General features: G+C 48.1%; 1 protein-coding gene across 3 annotated transcripts in view; it reads right to left on the bottom strand.

Moving 5' to 3' along the window:
* Window positions 1-17,067, bottom strand: part of CAMSAP3 (calmodulin regulated spectrin associated protein family member 3) — a 169,219-nt gene that overhangs the window by 77,749 nt on the left and 74,403 nt on the right. For all 3 annotated transcript variants that reach the window (XM_075346362.1, XM_075346363.1, XM_075346364.1), the window contains exon 2: window positions 6,690-6,943. In XM_075346362.1, coding sequence (XP_075202477.1) covers window positions 6,690-6,943 — 254 coding nt within the window. The remainder of the gene's footprint in view (window positions 1-6,689; window positions 6,944-17,067) is intronic.

Here is a 17,067-nt window from a genome sequence, read left to right as displayed (position 1 = left end):
TGCTCTGTTATGGATTATCAGCCAAGGTGAAGCTGCCAGCTGTGGTCTGCAGGTTGCAGCCATCTGCTTTACCTGAGCTGGCTACAAAAAAATAGGGGGGACCCCACCTCGTTTTTTTTTTAATTATTACATTTTTTGGCTAAATACAAGGCTAAGCATCCTATAGTGCCACATGAAAGGCACTAAAGTGTGCAAGATTACAAAATGCTGGGGAGTGGGACATTATATGTCTTTCTCATCTATTATCTATCTATCCCTCTCTCTGTCTCTATCTATATCTAGCTATCCATCTATTTATCTAGCTGCTTCCGTGTTTTGCGGTCCGCAAAAAAAAATGGAAGGCACTTGGATGCCACGTGGCCCGTATACGGAACGGAAGTCACACGGATGCATCCGTGAGAAAAAAACGGACCTTTTTTGCGAACCGCAAAAACGGAACGGTCATATGAATGAGCCGTTACATCAACATACACAATCTGGCTGCGGTATATTATAAATCAAAAGCTGAACCTGAAAGTGTACATACAGCAGAGCAGATATGGATATACTCTCCGCCTATAAAGAAGGGAATTTTGTTTACTTACCGTAAATTCCTTTTCTTCTAGCTCTAATTGGGAGACCCAGACAATTGGGTGTATAGGCTATGCCTCCGGAGGCTGCACAAAGTATTACACTCAAAAGTGTTAAGCCCCTCCCCTTCTGCCTATACACCCCCCGTGCTCCCACGGGCTCCTCAGTTTTGGTGCAAAAGCAAGAAGGAGGAAAAAGAATTAAAAACTGGTTTAAAGTAACTTCAATCCGAAGGAATATCGGAGAACTGAAACCATTCAACATGAACAACATGTGTACACAAAAAAATAGGGGCGGGTGCTGGGTCTCCCAATTAGAGCTAGAAGAAAAGGAATTTACGGTAAGTAAACAAAATTCCCTTCTTCTTTGTCGCTCTATTGGGAGACCCAGACAATTGGGACGTCCAAAAGCAGTCCCTGGGTGGGTAAAATAATACCTCGTAAGAGAGCCGTAAAACGGCCCTTTCCTACAGGTGGGCAACCGCCGCCTGAAGGACTCGTCTACCTAGGCTGGCATCCGCCGAAGCATAGGTATGCACCTGATAGTGCTTCGTGAAAGTGTGCAGGCTCGACCAGGTAGCCGCCTGACACACCTGCTGAGCCGTAGCCTGGTGCCTCAAAGCCCAGGACGCGCCCACGGCTCTGGTAGAATGGGCCTTCAGCCCTGAGGGAACCGGAAGCCCAGCCGAACGGTAAGCTTCGATAATTGGCTCCTTGATCCACCGAGCCAGGGTTGATTTGGAAGCCTGTGACCCTTTACGCTGGCCAGCGACAAGGACAAAGAGTGCATCCGAGCGGCGCAGGGGCGCCGTACGAGAAATGTAGAGTCTGAGTGCTCTCACCAAATCTAACAAGTGCAAATCCTTTTCACATTGGTGAACTGGATGAGGATAAAAAGAAGGTAAGGAAATATCCTGATTGAGATGAAAGGGGGATACCACCTTAGGGAGAAATTCCGGAACCGGACGTAGAACCACCTTGTCCTGGTGAAACACCAGGAAAGGGGCTTGGCACGACAACGCTGCTAGCTCAGACACTCTCCGAAGGGAAGTGACTGCTACTAGAAAAACCACTTTCTGCGAGAGTCGTGAGAGGGAAATAACTCTCATTGGCTCGAATGGTGGTTTCTGAAGAACCATCAGCACCCTGTTTAGATCCCAGGGTTCTAACGGCCGCTTGTAAGGTGGAACTATGTGACAAACCCCCTGCAGGAATGTGCGTACCTGTGGAAGTCTGGCTAGGCGCTTCTGGAAAAACGCAGAGAGCGCTGAGACTTGTCCCTTAAGGGAGCCGAGCGACAAACCCTTTTCCAGTCCAGATTGAAGGAAGGACAGAAAAGTAGGTAATGCAAATGGCCAGGGAGAACAACCCTGAGCAGAGCACCACGACAGAAAAATTTTCCACGTCCTGTGATAGATCTTGGCGGACGTTGGTTTCCTAGCCTGTCTCATAGTGGCAATGACGTCTTGAGATAACCCTGGAGACGCTAGGATCCAGGACTCAATGGCCACACAGTCAGGTTGAGGGCCGCAGAATTCAGATGGAAAAACGGCCCTTGAGATAGCAAGTCTGTTCGGTCTGGTAGTGCCCACGGTTGGCCGACCGTGAGATGCCACAGATCCGGGTACCACGACCTCCTCGGCCAGTCTGGAGCGACGAGGATGGCGCGGCGGCAGTCGGCCCTGATCTTGCGTAACACTCTGGGCAACAGTGCCAGCGGAGGAAACACATAAGGGAGCTGAAACTGCGACCAATCCTGAACTAAGGCGTCTGCCGCCATAGCTCTTGGATCTTGAGACCGTGCCATGAACATTGGTACCTTGTTGTTGTGCCGGGACGCCATGAGGTCGACGTCCGGCACCCCCCAGTGGCAACAGATCTCCTGAAACACGTCCGGGTGAAGGGACCATTCCCCTGCGTCCATGCCCTGGCGACTGAGATAATCTGCTTCCCAGTTTTCCACGCCTGGGATGTGAACTGCGGATATGGTGGAGGCCGTGGCTTCCACCCACATCAAAATCCGCCGGACTTCCTGGAAGGCTTGCCGGCTGCGTGTGCCGCCTTGGTGGTTGATGTATGCCACCGCTGTGGAATTGTCCGACTGAATTCGGATCTGCTTGCCTTCCAGCCACTGCTGGAACGCTTTCAGGGCAAGATACACTGCCCGTATTTCCAGAACATTGATCTGAAGCGAGGACTCTTGCTGGGTCCACGTACCCTGAGCCCTGTGGTGGAGAAAAACCGCTCCCCACCCTGACAGACTCGCGTCCGTCGTGACTACTTCCCAGGATGGGGGTAGGACGGATTTCCCCTTCGATAATGAAGTGGGAAGAAGCCACCACCGAAGGGAAGCTTTGGTCGCCTGAGAGAGGGAGACGGTCCTGTCGAGGGACGTCGACTACCTGTCCCATTTGCGTAGGATGTCCCATTGAAGGGGACGCAGGTGAAACTGCGCGAAAGGGACTGCCTCCATTGCTGCCACCATCTTCCCCAGGAAGTGCATGAAGCGCCTCAAGGGGTGTGACTGGCCTTGAAGGAGAGATTGTACCCCTTTCTGTAGTGACTGCTGCTTGATCAGCGGAAGCTTCACTATCGCTGAGAGGGTATGAAACTCCATGCCAAGATACGTCAGTGATTGGGCCGGTGTCAGATTTGACTTTGGAAAATTGCTGATCCACCCGAAACCCTGGAGAGTCTTCAGGGTAGCGTCGAGGCTGCGTTGGCATGCCTCTTGAGAGGTGCCTTGATTAGCAGATCGTCCAAGTACGGGATCACCGAGTAACCCTGCGAGTGTAGGAGCGCTACTACAGTAGCCATAACCTTGGTAAAAACCCGTGGGGCTGTTGCCAGGCCGAACGGCAGTGCCACGAATTGCAGTTGTTCGTTTCCTATGGCGAAGCTCAAGAAGCGCTGGTGTTCTGGAGCAATCGGTACGTGGAGATAAGCATCTTTGATATCGATCGATGCAAGGAAATCTCCTTGGGACATTGAAGCGATGACGGAGCGGAGGGATTCCATCCTGAACCGTCTGGCTTTTACGTGTTTGTTGAGCAGTTTCAGGTCCAGGACCGGGCGGAAAGACCCGTCCTTCTTTGGGACTACAAACAAGTTGGAGTAAAAACCGTGGCTCTGTTGCTGAAGAGGAACAGGGACCACCACTCCTTCCGCCTTCAGAGTGCCCAGCGCCTGCAGAAGAGCCTCGGCTCGCTCGGGAGGCGGGGATGACCTGAAGAATAGAGTCGGGGGACGAGAGGTGAACTCTATCTTGTAACCGTGAGACAGAATGTCTCTCACCCAGCGGTCTTTTATTTGTGGCAGCCAGGTGTCGCAAAAGCGGGAGAGCCTGCCACCGACCGAGGATGCTGCTAGAGGAGGTCGAACGTCATGAGGAAGCCGCTTTGTTAGCGGCGCCTCCGGTGGTCTTTTTAGGACGTGACTTAGACCGCCATGCATCAGAGTTCCTTTGTTCTTTCTGAGACCTTTTGGACGAGGAGAATTGGGACCTGCCCTCGCCCCGAAAGGACCGAAACCTCGACTGCCCTCTCCTCTGTTGGGGTATGTTCTGTTTGGGCTGGGGTAAGGATATATCCTTTCCCTTGGATGTTTGATGATTTCATCCAAACGCTCGCCAAACAGCCTGTCGCCAGAAATTGGCAAACTGGTTAAGCGCTTTTTGGAAGCAGAATCTGCCTTCCATTCCCGTAGCCACAAGGCCCTGCGGAGTACCACCGAATTGGCGGCCGCAACCGCCGTACGGCTCGCAGAGTCCAGGACAGCATTAATAGCGTAAGACGCAAATGCCGAGGTCTGGGTGGTAATGGATGCCACTTGTGGCGCGGACGTGCATGTGGCTGCTTCAATTTGCGCTTGACCTGCTGAGATAGCTTGTAGCGCCCATACGGCTGCGAATGCTGGGGCAAAAGAAGCTCCGATAGCTTCATAGATGGATTTCAACCAGAGCTCCATCTGCCTGTCAGTGGCATCTTTGAGCGAGGCCCCATCTTCCACTGCAAGTATGGATCTAGCCGCCAGTCTGGAGATTGGAGGATCCACTTTGGGACACTGAGTCCAACCTTTAACCACGTCAGGGGGAAAAGGATAACGTGTATCCTTAATGCGCTTAGAAAAACGCTTATCTGGACAAGCATGGTGATTCTGGACTGCCTCTCTGAAATCAGAGTGGTCTAGAAACATACTCTGTGTACGCTTGGGGAACCTGAAACGGAATTTCTCCTGCTGAGAAGCTGACTCCTCCGCCGGAGGAGTTGAGGGAGAAATATCCAGCATTTGATTGATGGACGCAATAAGATCGTTCACTATGGCGTCCCCGTCTGGAGTATTAAGATTGAGAGCGCCCTCAGGATCAGAATCCTGATCAGCTGTCTCCGCATCATCAACCAGAGATTCCCCCCGCTGAGACCCTGAACAATATGATGTCGAGGGAAATTCTAAGCGAGCCCGCTTAGTCGGTCTGGGACTGGGGTCTAAGTCAGAACCCTCAGCCTGGGATGTATGAGATACCCCGGGAGGACATTGTTGGTCCAACTGAGGGGGGCCAGGTTACAATGATTCAACAGAGTCCCTTTGCTGAGATACCGGCCTGGACTGCAAGGCTTCTAGTATCTTAGCCATAGTCTCAGAGAGTTTTGCAAACTCAGTCCCCGTCACCTGGACAGTGTCAACAGGTGGCTCCCCCTGGGCCCCTCTTAGCAGAGGCTCTGGCTGAAGAAGTGCCACAGGGGCCGAACATTGCACACCATGAGGGTCAGTGGGACCTGCCGGCAGCTGGGTCGTACAAGCGGCGCAGGCAGCATAATAAGCCTGTGTTTTGGCACCCCTGCCTTTGTGGGCGCCATGCTATTGTTTTCCCTGAGTAACACAATAGGGTATATAGCCAGAATGAACTGTGCTCATACAGTGAAAGAGTATACTATAAATAAATAATGTATCAATACACTACAGCACCATGGGGCTAGCACCAACAGGTGCTGCTTACCACCCGCTTTAAAGCGGTTGTGAGGCCACCAGAGACCATGTCTGGGTCTCCCAGGGTTTGTCCCCCTCTGCAGCGTCGGAGGAGCTGACAGGAATGGCTGCGGCGTCCTGACGAGAGGAGGGAGCCGTGGGCGTGGCCGAGAAAGTGCGGGAACTGGTGCTCACACTGTGCACAGTGAGGGGGGTAGAGAATGGAAATCATACTCCAGCCCTCAGTGCTGCTCGTTCCGTGCAGCGTCCCGCCCTTCCCCTGCCTGTCAGGGCTGGGGGCGGGAGAAAAGGAAACTAGGCCGCAAGAAAGCCGGGGACTCGAGTATAAGCGTGGCCGCCGTAAAAGCGCGGCCGGCGCCGAAGTCCCCGGCGAACTACAAGTCCCAGCCGCGCCGCAGTTTCCCATGGCAGCGGCGGTTAGCGCGGTAGCCCCTACATATAAACACACTCAGCGACGCTGAGTGTGTAATGGCACAGTTTAACCCGGTCAGCGCCGCGGTCCCCGGTGCACTAGCACACCCAGCAAAGCTGAGGTGTTGCCGTGCGCGGTCCCCACAGGGATACAGAGTACCTTCAAGTAGCAGGGCCATGTCCCTGAACGGTACCCGGCTCCTATCCAGCAGGCTCCACAGGAGTTGTGGATGAAGCACGGTCTCAGTGCCTGGAGACCGATAGGATCCCACTTCGCCCAGAGCCCTGAGGGGGATGGGGAAGGAAAACAGCATGTGGGCTCCAGCCTCCGTACCCGCAATGGGTACCTCAACCTTAACAACACCGCCGACAAGAGTGGGGTGAGAAGGGAGCATGCTGGGGGCCCTATATGGGCCCACTTTTCTTCCATCCGACCTGGTCAGCAGCTGCTGCTGACCAATCTGTGGAGCTATGTGTGCAGGTCTGCCTCCTTCGCACAAAGCAATAAAACTGAGGAGCCCGTGGGAGCACGGGGGGTGTATAGGCAGAAGGGGAGGGGCTTAACACTTTTGAGTGTAATACTTTGTGCAGCCTCCGGAGGCATAGCCTATACACCCAATTGTCTGGGTCTCCCAATAGAGCGACAAAGAAATATATCATATAGCTTTATATATTCTGCATTACTATTTATCACATTTAACATTTACAGTCCCCTGTCCTTACCATGCGAATGGGCTTCTCCCTCAGATCGCTGGTCTTCACAGGTTCTCCTTGGTGCACAGGGGGGAACCCCTTCCGAGACAGGAGGAGCAGCAGGCCGGCATTGTCCCTGGGAGGGGAGCTGTCGTGAGGCAATGCTCTGCGGTAGGCCCGGCAGTACACATCCGCAGACAATAGGAGGCTGATCACCGCTGGCTTGACGTGCTCCTGTTCATACTGGTCTGTGTAGCAGGGGGAGCAGAGTTCTTCTGGCACCTCTGAAAGAGATAATAGAGACAGAATGCTAATTAGCCATTTTACTTACACCACTTTTTAATCAAAAGTAATATCTGGAATATCACATTGACAACCTTATAATGTCAGAGACCCGAGAGACATCTTTTTAGATACACACCTTGGTCCATTATTACTGCAGATACACCCCTCGAGCCATTATTATTGCAGACAGACCCCTCGAGCCATTATTATTGCAGATAGACCCCCTCGGTCCATTATTATTGCAGATAGACCCCCTCGGTCCATTATTATTGCAGATAGACCCCTCGGTCCATTACTGCAGATAGACCCCCTTTGTCCATTATTACTGCAGATACACCCCTCGAGCCATTATTATTGCAGACAGACCCCCTCGGTCCATTATTATTGCAGACAGACCCCCTCGGTCCATTATTATTGCAGATACACCCCTCGGTCCATTATTATTGCAGACAGACCCATTCGGTCCATTATTATTGCAGACAGACCCCTCGGGCCATTATTATTGCAGACAGACCCATTCGGTCCATTATTATTGCAGACAGACCCATTCGGTCCATTATTATTGCAGGTAGACCCCTCGGTCCATTATTATTGCAGATAGACCCCTCGGTCCATTATTATTGCAGATAGACCCCCTTGGTCCATTATTAGTGCAGATAGACCCTCTTGGTCCATTATTAGTGCAGACAGACCCATTCGGTCCATTATTATTGCAGACAGACCCCTCGGGCCATTATTATTGCAGGTAGACCCCTCGGTCCATTATTATTGCAGATAGACCCCCTTGGTCCATTATTAGTGCAGATAGACCCTCTTGGTCCATTATTAGTGCAGACAGACCACCTCGGTCCATTATTATTGCAGATAGACCATTCAGTCACACCTGACAACTCACCTGGGACAGCTAAAAAGCTCAAAGTAGGCTATGTGCCCACGGGGACAGTGTCCTGCGGATATATCCGCAGGACATTCCGCAATAAAACCGCAGCATGTAAACGGACAAAGTTGTGCTGCGGTTTTCTGGGCGCTCCTGCGGAATGTCCTGCGGATATATCCGCAGGACACTGTCCCCGTGGGCACATAGCCTACTTTGAGCTTTTTGGCTGTCCCAGGTATGTGCCCACGGGGACAGTGTCCTGCGGATATATCCGCAGGAGCGCCCAGAAAACCGCAGCACAACTTTGTCCGTTTACATGTTGCGGTTTTATTGTGGAATGTCCTGCGGATATATCCGCAGGACACTGTCCCCGTGGGCACATAGCCTACTTTGAGCTTGTTAGTTGTCAGGTGTGACTGAATGGTCTATCTGCAATAATAATGGACCAAGGTGGTCTGTCTGCACTAATAATCGACCAAGGCTATGTGCCCACGGGACTCTATCTGCGGATTTTTCTGCATCAAAATCCGCAGCTTTCCCCCGGAATCCGCACCTTTTCATAGATGCAGATTTTGTGCGGATTTTGCAATTTTTTTTTTAATTCAATTGAATAGGCAAAATCCGCACGAAAATCCGCAACAATAATTGACATGCTGCAGATTTTTCCGCACGAAAATCCACACGATTTCCGCTGCGGAAAAATCCGCAGCGTGGGCACAGCATTTCCCAAATGCCATAGAAATGGCTGGGGAGTAGCTGTGCTGAAGATTTCTGGAAAATCTGCGGCTTTTCCGCGAGAAATCCGCGGCAAAATCTACGCATTTTCCGCAGCGTGGGCACATAGCCTAAGAGGATAACTCATGAAAAAAAAAATGTGAAAAATCTCAGTGAAGTTCCTTGAACATGATGTTGCATGCTTGGACAAAACAATGGTGTGCACACATTCTGGGGGGTAGTAAACGCACAAATGAAAAAGTACATGGTTTGTAATAAAGAGCACAGTTATACCAAAAATTTTAACGCCAAACTTTACACACCCACTACAGAATCTCCAGCAAAACCACTTCTTAAAGTTGGCATGTATGTACTTAGCGTACTGGGAAACCTGTACTGGAGGCCATTACCAACCTTTCCTGAATACAATATGATAGAAGAGGACAACTTGGAAACATGTACTAGAAAAAAAAAAAAAGAGCTTTTACTGTGAGGGATGTCAGGACATGGACAAACGTAACATTGCACAGCTTAGACTTGGAAGCAGCAATGCCCATAACCAAAGAAGGATGTACTGCAGGACGGAGCTGTATATACAGGGGACAGAAAATAGATGCTGCAGGACGGAGCTGTATATACAGGGGACAGAAAATAGATGCTGCAGGACGGAGCTGTATATACAGGGGACAGAAAATAGATGCTGCAGGATGGGGCTGTATATACAGGGGACAGAAAATAGATGCTGCAGGACGGAGCTGTATATACAGGGGACAGAAAATAGATGCTGCAGGACGGAGCTGTATATACAGGGGACAGAAAATAGATGCTGCAGGATGGGGCTGTATATACAGGGGACAGAAAATAGATGCTGCAGGACGGAGCTGTATATACAGGGGACAGAAAATAGATGCTGCAGGACAGAGCTGTATATACAGGGGACAGAAAATAGATGCTGCAGGATGGGGCTGTATATACAGGGGACAGAAAATAGATGCTGCAGGACGGAGCTGTATATACAGGGGACAGAAAATAGATGCTGCAGGACGGAGCTGTATATACAGGGGACAGAAAATAGATGCTGCAGGACGGAGCTGTATATACAGGGGACAGAAAATAGATGCTGCAGGATGGGGCTGTATGCAGAAGGGAAAGAAAGTAACCATATACTGAAGCATGGGCACATATATATCAGAAAGGAGGTGTACTACTGGGTGCAGCTGTACATAGTAGGGGGGAGAAAGGGTAGATATTGAAAGATATGATTGTACTTATTGTATATAGACGGGACGGAAAGAAAAGATATACTGCTGCATTGTCTGTATATAGAGGGGACAGAAAGGAGAGATGTGCCTCAGGATGCGGCTGTATATGGAAGGGAGAGGTCTAGTGTAGGATGTAGATGGGACTGAAAGGAAAGATATACTACAGGATTCGGGCTCTTAACAGAGGGGTTGTGAGATGAGATACTCCAGTAGGGGGCTGAAAGGAGTGATGTAATGCAGAATGGGGCTCTGTGTACAAGGGCTGAGATTAATTGAGCTGTATTTGTTGTCTGAGAGTTGCGGTTGAGAGTTCAGTGATGTGAAACTCCAAATGTCGCTCTATTGATGCGTATTTCTTCAAAAGGAACCTGAAGACCCACCTCTTCAGACAAGCTTACAACCTGCAGGAACCCTCAGTCCTCCATAGCGCCGCACGACCATCTCTACCTTCACCTACTGTATCCTCAGTGCCTCACCCATCCCCTTAGACAGTGACACCTCTCCTCCTGTACCAGTCTGTGCCTTGTTTTGTTTACGATTGTTGTACTTGCCCATTATGTTCCATATATACAGTATATTGCAGAGGATTATCTTCTGCCATATGCATCGATAAAGCAGCATTTACAGTTTCATGTAACTGATCTCTCAGCAGCAGACAACAAACACAGATCAACATTGCCATTGTGGAAGAGTGCAGAACAGCTGAGCTCTGCTATAACCAGCTAATGATGTAAAACTACACTGCAGCTATAATGATGTAGAAGGCAAAAGATAAAATCAGTCAGGCAATGTAATATACAACAGCAGAGAGTACACAAAAGAGCTTAGATTAGCTTGATACTAATTCGGAAGTGGAACTAGTCAAGAGTACAGCGGAGATTGTGGGGAGGGAGGGAGGGGGCAGCACTGAAGCGAGGCAAGGTGCTACTGGGTACTGTGGTTTTAGCAGATAAGAGTAGCTGGATGCCTAAAGGGGCAGATCTAGATGAAAAAGACACAAAAGGTACAAGAAAAAAGTTTGTTTGGCTTAGTATATTAACAAGGACTACAAGTAAAATATATCTTTGTACCGTGTTAGCCAGTAGAGATAAAAAAATTGTTTAAAAGAACAGAGAGTCCTCAGTGGTTGATACCTTTTAATGGCTAACTGAAAAGATGGTAATAATTGCAAGCTTTCGAGACTACTCAGGTCTCTTCATCAGGCATGGTATAACACAAAATCTGAAGAGTCACGTATTTATACACAACAGGACTTAGAATAGTGCAGTAAAAAAAAAAAAAAAAAAAAAAAAAAAAAAGGAACAAGTTATATGAAACAGAACTATCTCTATGGCAGGGGGACAAGCTGTTCTAGCCATAAATACTGCTGCAGTTCAGTGTGAAAGTTTTATTGTCCTTTGATAAGGGTCTGGTCCAGGGCTGTGACACGCTCGGGTGGTCAGAGGAGCACATCTTTTAACTGATGTAAAAAGACATGAATCCATGAGACACATTCATTCCTTCTCTGAATGTGTCAAAGGTCATCATAAGTTTGTACTCCCATAGTCTCCTGTCTCTCTGGGACCCAGACTATGGGAGTACAAACTTATGATGACCTTTGACACATTCAGAGAAGGAATGAATGTGTCTCATGGATTCATGTCTTTTTACATCAGTTAAAAGATGTGCTCCTCTGACCACCCGAGCGTGTCACAGCCCTGGACCAGACCCTTATCAAAGGACAATAAAACTTTCACACTGAACTGCAGCAGTATTTATGGCTAGAACAGCTTGTCCCCCTGCCATAGAGATAGTTCTGTTTCATATAACTTGTTCCTTTTTTTTTTTTTTTTTTTTTTTTTTTTTTTTTTTTTTTTTACTGCACTATTCTAAGTCCTGTTGTGTATAAATACGTGACTCTTCAGATTTTGTGTTATACCATGCCTGATGAAGAGACCTGAGTAGTCTCGAAAGCTTGCAATTATTACCATCTTTTCAGTTAGCCATTAAAAGGTATCAACCACTGAGGACTCTCTGTTCTTTTAAACAATTTTTTTAACAAGGACTACGCATTTACTCCGCTTTGTGAAAAATAATATAAGAAACCTTTAAGACTAGCCATATTCTATCAGAATTCAGAATCCCGCACCTTCGTCACAATGCTATATATATCGATCATATTACACAGCTGAAATAACATACGTCCCTTAATGACCACGTCCAGCACACACACGGTTAAGTACCCGGAATTTATAATCCCACCGAGCTTTATACAATACAGAACAGAAAACTGTTGAAAGAGGATAATGAGAGTTACTGATTTATAAACCTCATTATATACTAAACTACGAACACAGGACAAGGGGATCTGCGCTACTTAGGAACAGCTCCACTGTCGCCCGCTTCAAGTCACAAAATGTGCCAATTAAAAGGTAAACCTACCATGGCAGGCAGCAATGTCTAAACCAGAAAAGGGGGTGACCAGTAAAATACCACCACCCAGAATGGTGGCCACCCAGCTGTGTCCGTCTCCTTAAAGGCAAATATGGCATGGTAGTGGGTGTGTCACTTGTGACAGTCTTGTGGTCTCTGGCAATAGAAGGTCACAGCGTCTGGCTGCGCAGAATGCTCCCCGACTTTCCATTGTTCCTGCTGTCCGTATTCATTGGTATAGGTAGCTTTCCTGCTGGATTCACCTCACTCCCTTTTGGACCCAGCAGGAGCTCGCCTTCCACCTAGCTGATGATTATCAGTATTTACTTGGTGTTTAAATACCCCTTTCTTCCTTGCTATGGACTCTGCTGGTGATATTTTCAGTTCATCCAAGCTGAGGTGGCAAGCAGGTGGCTTGCTCTCCTCTGTGGTTTTGTTGCTGGAAGCTCTGCTGAACTCCTACCTGATTCATCTAATGATAAGTAGTTCATGCATTTCCCCCCTGTGTGTCCTCCTTGTGTCTTCTATAGTGTTTAGGGGGGTTGACGAAGAGCTCATCCCATCTGTTCCCTATTTTGGGCCCAGCAGTAGGGATACCTCGGGTCAGGTATCCGGCTTGGTGCATAGGTGTGGAACCTATCTAGGGTGGTGAGGGACCCCAGGGACCAGCGGTATGTTTAGTCAGGGGTCACCATCTTCCCTCTCCCTAGACATAGGGTTTCCCTTCCATCGTACGCTTAGTACTTCCCTGTACCTAGTGTGACAGGTAAGTATCAATAAGTAAACCATGGAATAAGTTTGAAGGTTCAGCGTCTACAAAGATGTAATTCCAATCTCGTACAATCATTATGGTACAGCCACTAAATATGCCAAAGATGTAGGATAGATCAGACCCACAAGTGGAGAGGTTGGTCGTACAGGCGCGTCAGTCTCTATTCATTTGTATAGCAGTCACTTCCCGATTTAGGCCTCATTCTGGGGATAGATGTGGGTTCTTTTGGTGGGATCTGCATCTATGCTGCATCTATTGCACATGCATCTTATTGGGAACCTGTCACCACTTTTTTTGGTCTATAAGCTGCGGCCACCACCACCGGGCTCTTATATACAGCATTCTAACATGCTGTATACAAGAGCCCAGGCCGCTGTGAGAACATAAAAAACACTTTATAATACTTACCTAACGGTCGCGCGGTTGGCCATATGGGCGTCTCCGTTCTCCGGCGCTGTCTCTTTTGTCAATCTTCGTCCTCCTTCTCTAGCCGCGGTGCATGACGCATCCGACATCATCCACACTCGCCGGCATTCAGGTCCTGAGCAGGGCAGATCAAAGTATTGTAGCGCGCCTGCGCAGGATCGGCGAGTGTGTATGTCGTAGACGCATCATGCACACAGGAGTCAGAAGGAGGGCGAAGATGGCCGAAAGAGGAGGCGTCGGCACCAGACATGCCCATATGGCCAACCGCGCGACCGTTAGGTAAGTATTATAAAGTGTTTTTTTATGTTATACCCCCGGCCTGGGCTCTTATATACAGCATGTTAGAATGTTGTATATAAAAGCCCACTGGTGGTGGCCGCAGCTTAGAGGTCAAAAAACTGGTGACAGGTTCCCTTTAAATATTTATCCCATAGAGATGGGAGCACCCCTATAACCTCGAATAGATCATCTACGATGGTGGTCCGTCATCCAAGCCTTCCCATATGTACTGCTCAGCAAATACGTCTCGGTATGAACTAAAACCCAATGAATAATTGAAAAAAAATAAATAAAAATTAATGAATAAAAAAAAATAAATAAATAAATCCCCTTTTTTTATTACATCTCCTCTGAATGTTGGGTAATCCCCCGCCCAGCACTCGATTTAGAGGATTTTTCGGTAGAATGACAAAAGTAGATGGAACGTGACAGCTGTTGCGGCACACGAGCGGTGTGTCCAAACAAACATGAATGAAAATAAAGTGGAGGCCGCGGCCCAAAGAAAACTGGTCCTCCCGGAAAAACCTGTCAGACGACTTTCCTTTCGTATTTTACGCGCTTCTTTATACATGTGACATTGTCAAGCATAGGCCTAAAACAATTACTGGATGTGTACGCAGTATGTTTCATCCATCGTAGGACTCCACTATTATGGCTTGCTTACACCACCGTATTTCGGTCCGAGTGCAACCTGACAAAACATCGGATCACACTCTGACTAATGTTTATAATTTGGGGTAGCGCACAAGTCAGATTTCCCCCCCCCGCCCCCCAAAACGGAGCCGGTCCGAGGAAAAGGAATGTCAGAATTGAATCTGATTATTGGACATGTACGTCAATGAATCTGTGGAAAACGACGTACTGCGCTTGGATGACATCAGAGTGCAGTCCAATTTTCACAAGTGTGATTTACATAAAATTGACCCAATTCTCTCGGATGAGGAATATATTAGCTAGTGTTATCCTAGCCTTATAGAGACCCTATAACGTCTCCCCATCATGCACTGTATACACCCCTCAACATTAAAGAGGTAGTCCCTTACTTTTATATTGATGGCTTATCCTTAGGATAATGTCTGATGGGCCAGGGTCCGACACCCCGCAGTCCTGCCAATCAGCTGCTCTTGGTCCTGGTGGTGGCAGCAGGCAACCGGAAATGCTCAGTTCTGGAGCTGTTCAGTTTTCTGATAGTGGTCACAGCACATCCGCCTCCCAATGAGATCAATAGGAGGCGGATATGCAGTACCCGGCCGCGGTAGTCAGAGCAGCTCCAGAACAGAGCATTTTAGGCTGCCTGGACTGAGAACAGCTGATCGACGGGTGTGTGGGGTATTGGACCCTGGCTGATCAGATATTGATGGCCTATCCTAAGGAGAGGCCATCAATGTAAAAATAGTGGACAACCCCTTTAAAATTGCAACATAAAGAATAATTATGGAAATCAGACATGCTACTGATATGCAAATGATAAGGGGGGGGGTTAAAACCTCATCAAGTATGAGCCCATTGCAAAAATTCCCGCACTTACAGCCTTGTCTGCCATTAATGAGGTTATTAATATTTATCTGTGGAATGTTCTGTCCCAATGAACGCACTTGGGCACCAAATCATCAAAATCCGCTGCTGGCAGCTGCCTTTGCTTACTAATGACGGCCCAAATGTGTTCAATGTGGGGCAAATCCAGGCCATGGCAGCCCGTTAGATGGAGCTTGCAGAAATCAATGTCCACTACATTCACCTTTAGGGACTTGATTTTTGGTTCCAGATATGGTCGACGTTTTAGCTTCACAGCAGCTGGAGATCTCATCTCTAATGAGAACCTAAATAATCCTCTAATAAAAAATACATTTGACCTTTTTCTTTTTAAATTTTCAAAGTTTTTTTTCTCTTTAAGCAACTAAAAATGTGTTCTGTAAATCCAAAAACATACAACCTTCTATACTGGAAACAGACTGGACAAACTGGTCTGACACCAGTGAGCTGGCGTAGGGCCCCAGTCTCAGGAATTCTGGTCAGAGGTAAAATGAAGGAGAAATCTGACCTACAAAGCGCATAAAGATTATCCCTTTAATCTCTTTCACCCCCCATCAGACATCGCTGGAATATTTTATCAGAGGCACAAAGCACACAATGGCCGAGTTCTTGTTGATCAAGTCACTCAATTAAATGACTCTATAGCCTGAACATGACTTTGCTCTTGGCGGCGACTCCTGGTACAAGGACGTTAATTACGACGAGGAGCGGGTTCTCCCCAAATCCTATTAAAGAGGTATTTTCATATAAAAGGATTTATACGGAGCAATCATATACGGTCAGATAATACCACAAGTGTAAAGGATCTGGTGAGCAGGCTGCCTGCAATTAGAGAGGGGTCTGCTCCATTTCCAGAAACAGCACCCCCATTATCTATAGGCCATGTCTGGTACTGCAGATCGGTCTTGAATAGGACAAAAAATCAAAATCAAATCTTTATTTTTATATAGCGCTAACATATTCCGCAGCGCTTTATATACATCAGGAACACTGTCCCCATTGGGGCTCACAATCCCTATCTGAATGTCTGAAGTGTGAGAGGAAATCGGAGAACCCGGAGGAAACCCATGCAAACACGGGGATAACATACAAACTCCTTGCAGATGGTGTCCTTGGTGGGATTTGAACCCAGGACCCCATCGCTGCAAGACTGCAGTGCTAACCACTGAGCCACCACACAACTGCAGTGCTAACCACTGAGCCACCACACGACCGCAGTGCTAACCACTGAGCCACCACACGACCGCAGTGCTAACCACTGAGCCACCACACGACCGCAGTGCTAACCACTGAGCCACCACACGACCGCAGTGCTAACCACTGAGCCACCTCACGACCGCAGTGCTAACCACTGAGCTACCTCACGACCGCAGTGCTAACCACTGAGCCACCACACGACCGCAGTGCTAACCACTGAGCCACCATACAGTGCTAACCTCTGAGCCGCCGTGCTGTTATGTTATTACATAAACGGCACAGTTTTCAGACATAAAGCAGATTGCCCTTTAAACAGGTTGAACAGGATAAGGAATATATGATAGTCGTCTTCCAAAAAACATGGCCACATGTGGTCGCTCGGTTCCCTTCTAGAAAAAAAAAAAAAAAAATCTATGGAACGTTTTTTTTTTTTTTTGTTTTTTTTTTAGAAAATAGACATTTTTACTAATTCTGGACAATTCCTTGAAGCTCACAGTTTAACAGAGGTCAGATTAGTGGACGCAATTGCACCACCGAACTCCATTCCCAAATCCCTTTCTTGAACAATGAAGGGGTTAACTGGTTTCAAAAACCCTTTATTTGCGGCGTTTTGGATGTAGCGTCTTTTCGCTGCATCCAAAATGCTGTGTT

This window comes from Anomaloglossus baeobatrachus, chromosome 4, assembly GCF_048569485.1.
Source record: "Anomaloglossus baeobatrachus isolate aAnoBae1 chromosome 4, aAnoBae1.hap1, whole genome shotgun sequence".
Lineage (NCBI taxonomy): Eukaryota > Metazoa > Chordata > Amphibia > Anura > Aromobatidae > Anomaloglossus > Anomaloglossus baeobatrachus.
This window is presented reverse-complemented; position numbering and strand designations above follow the sequence as displayed.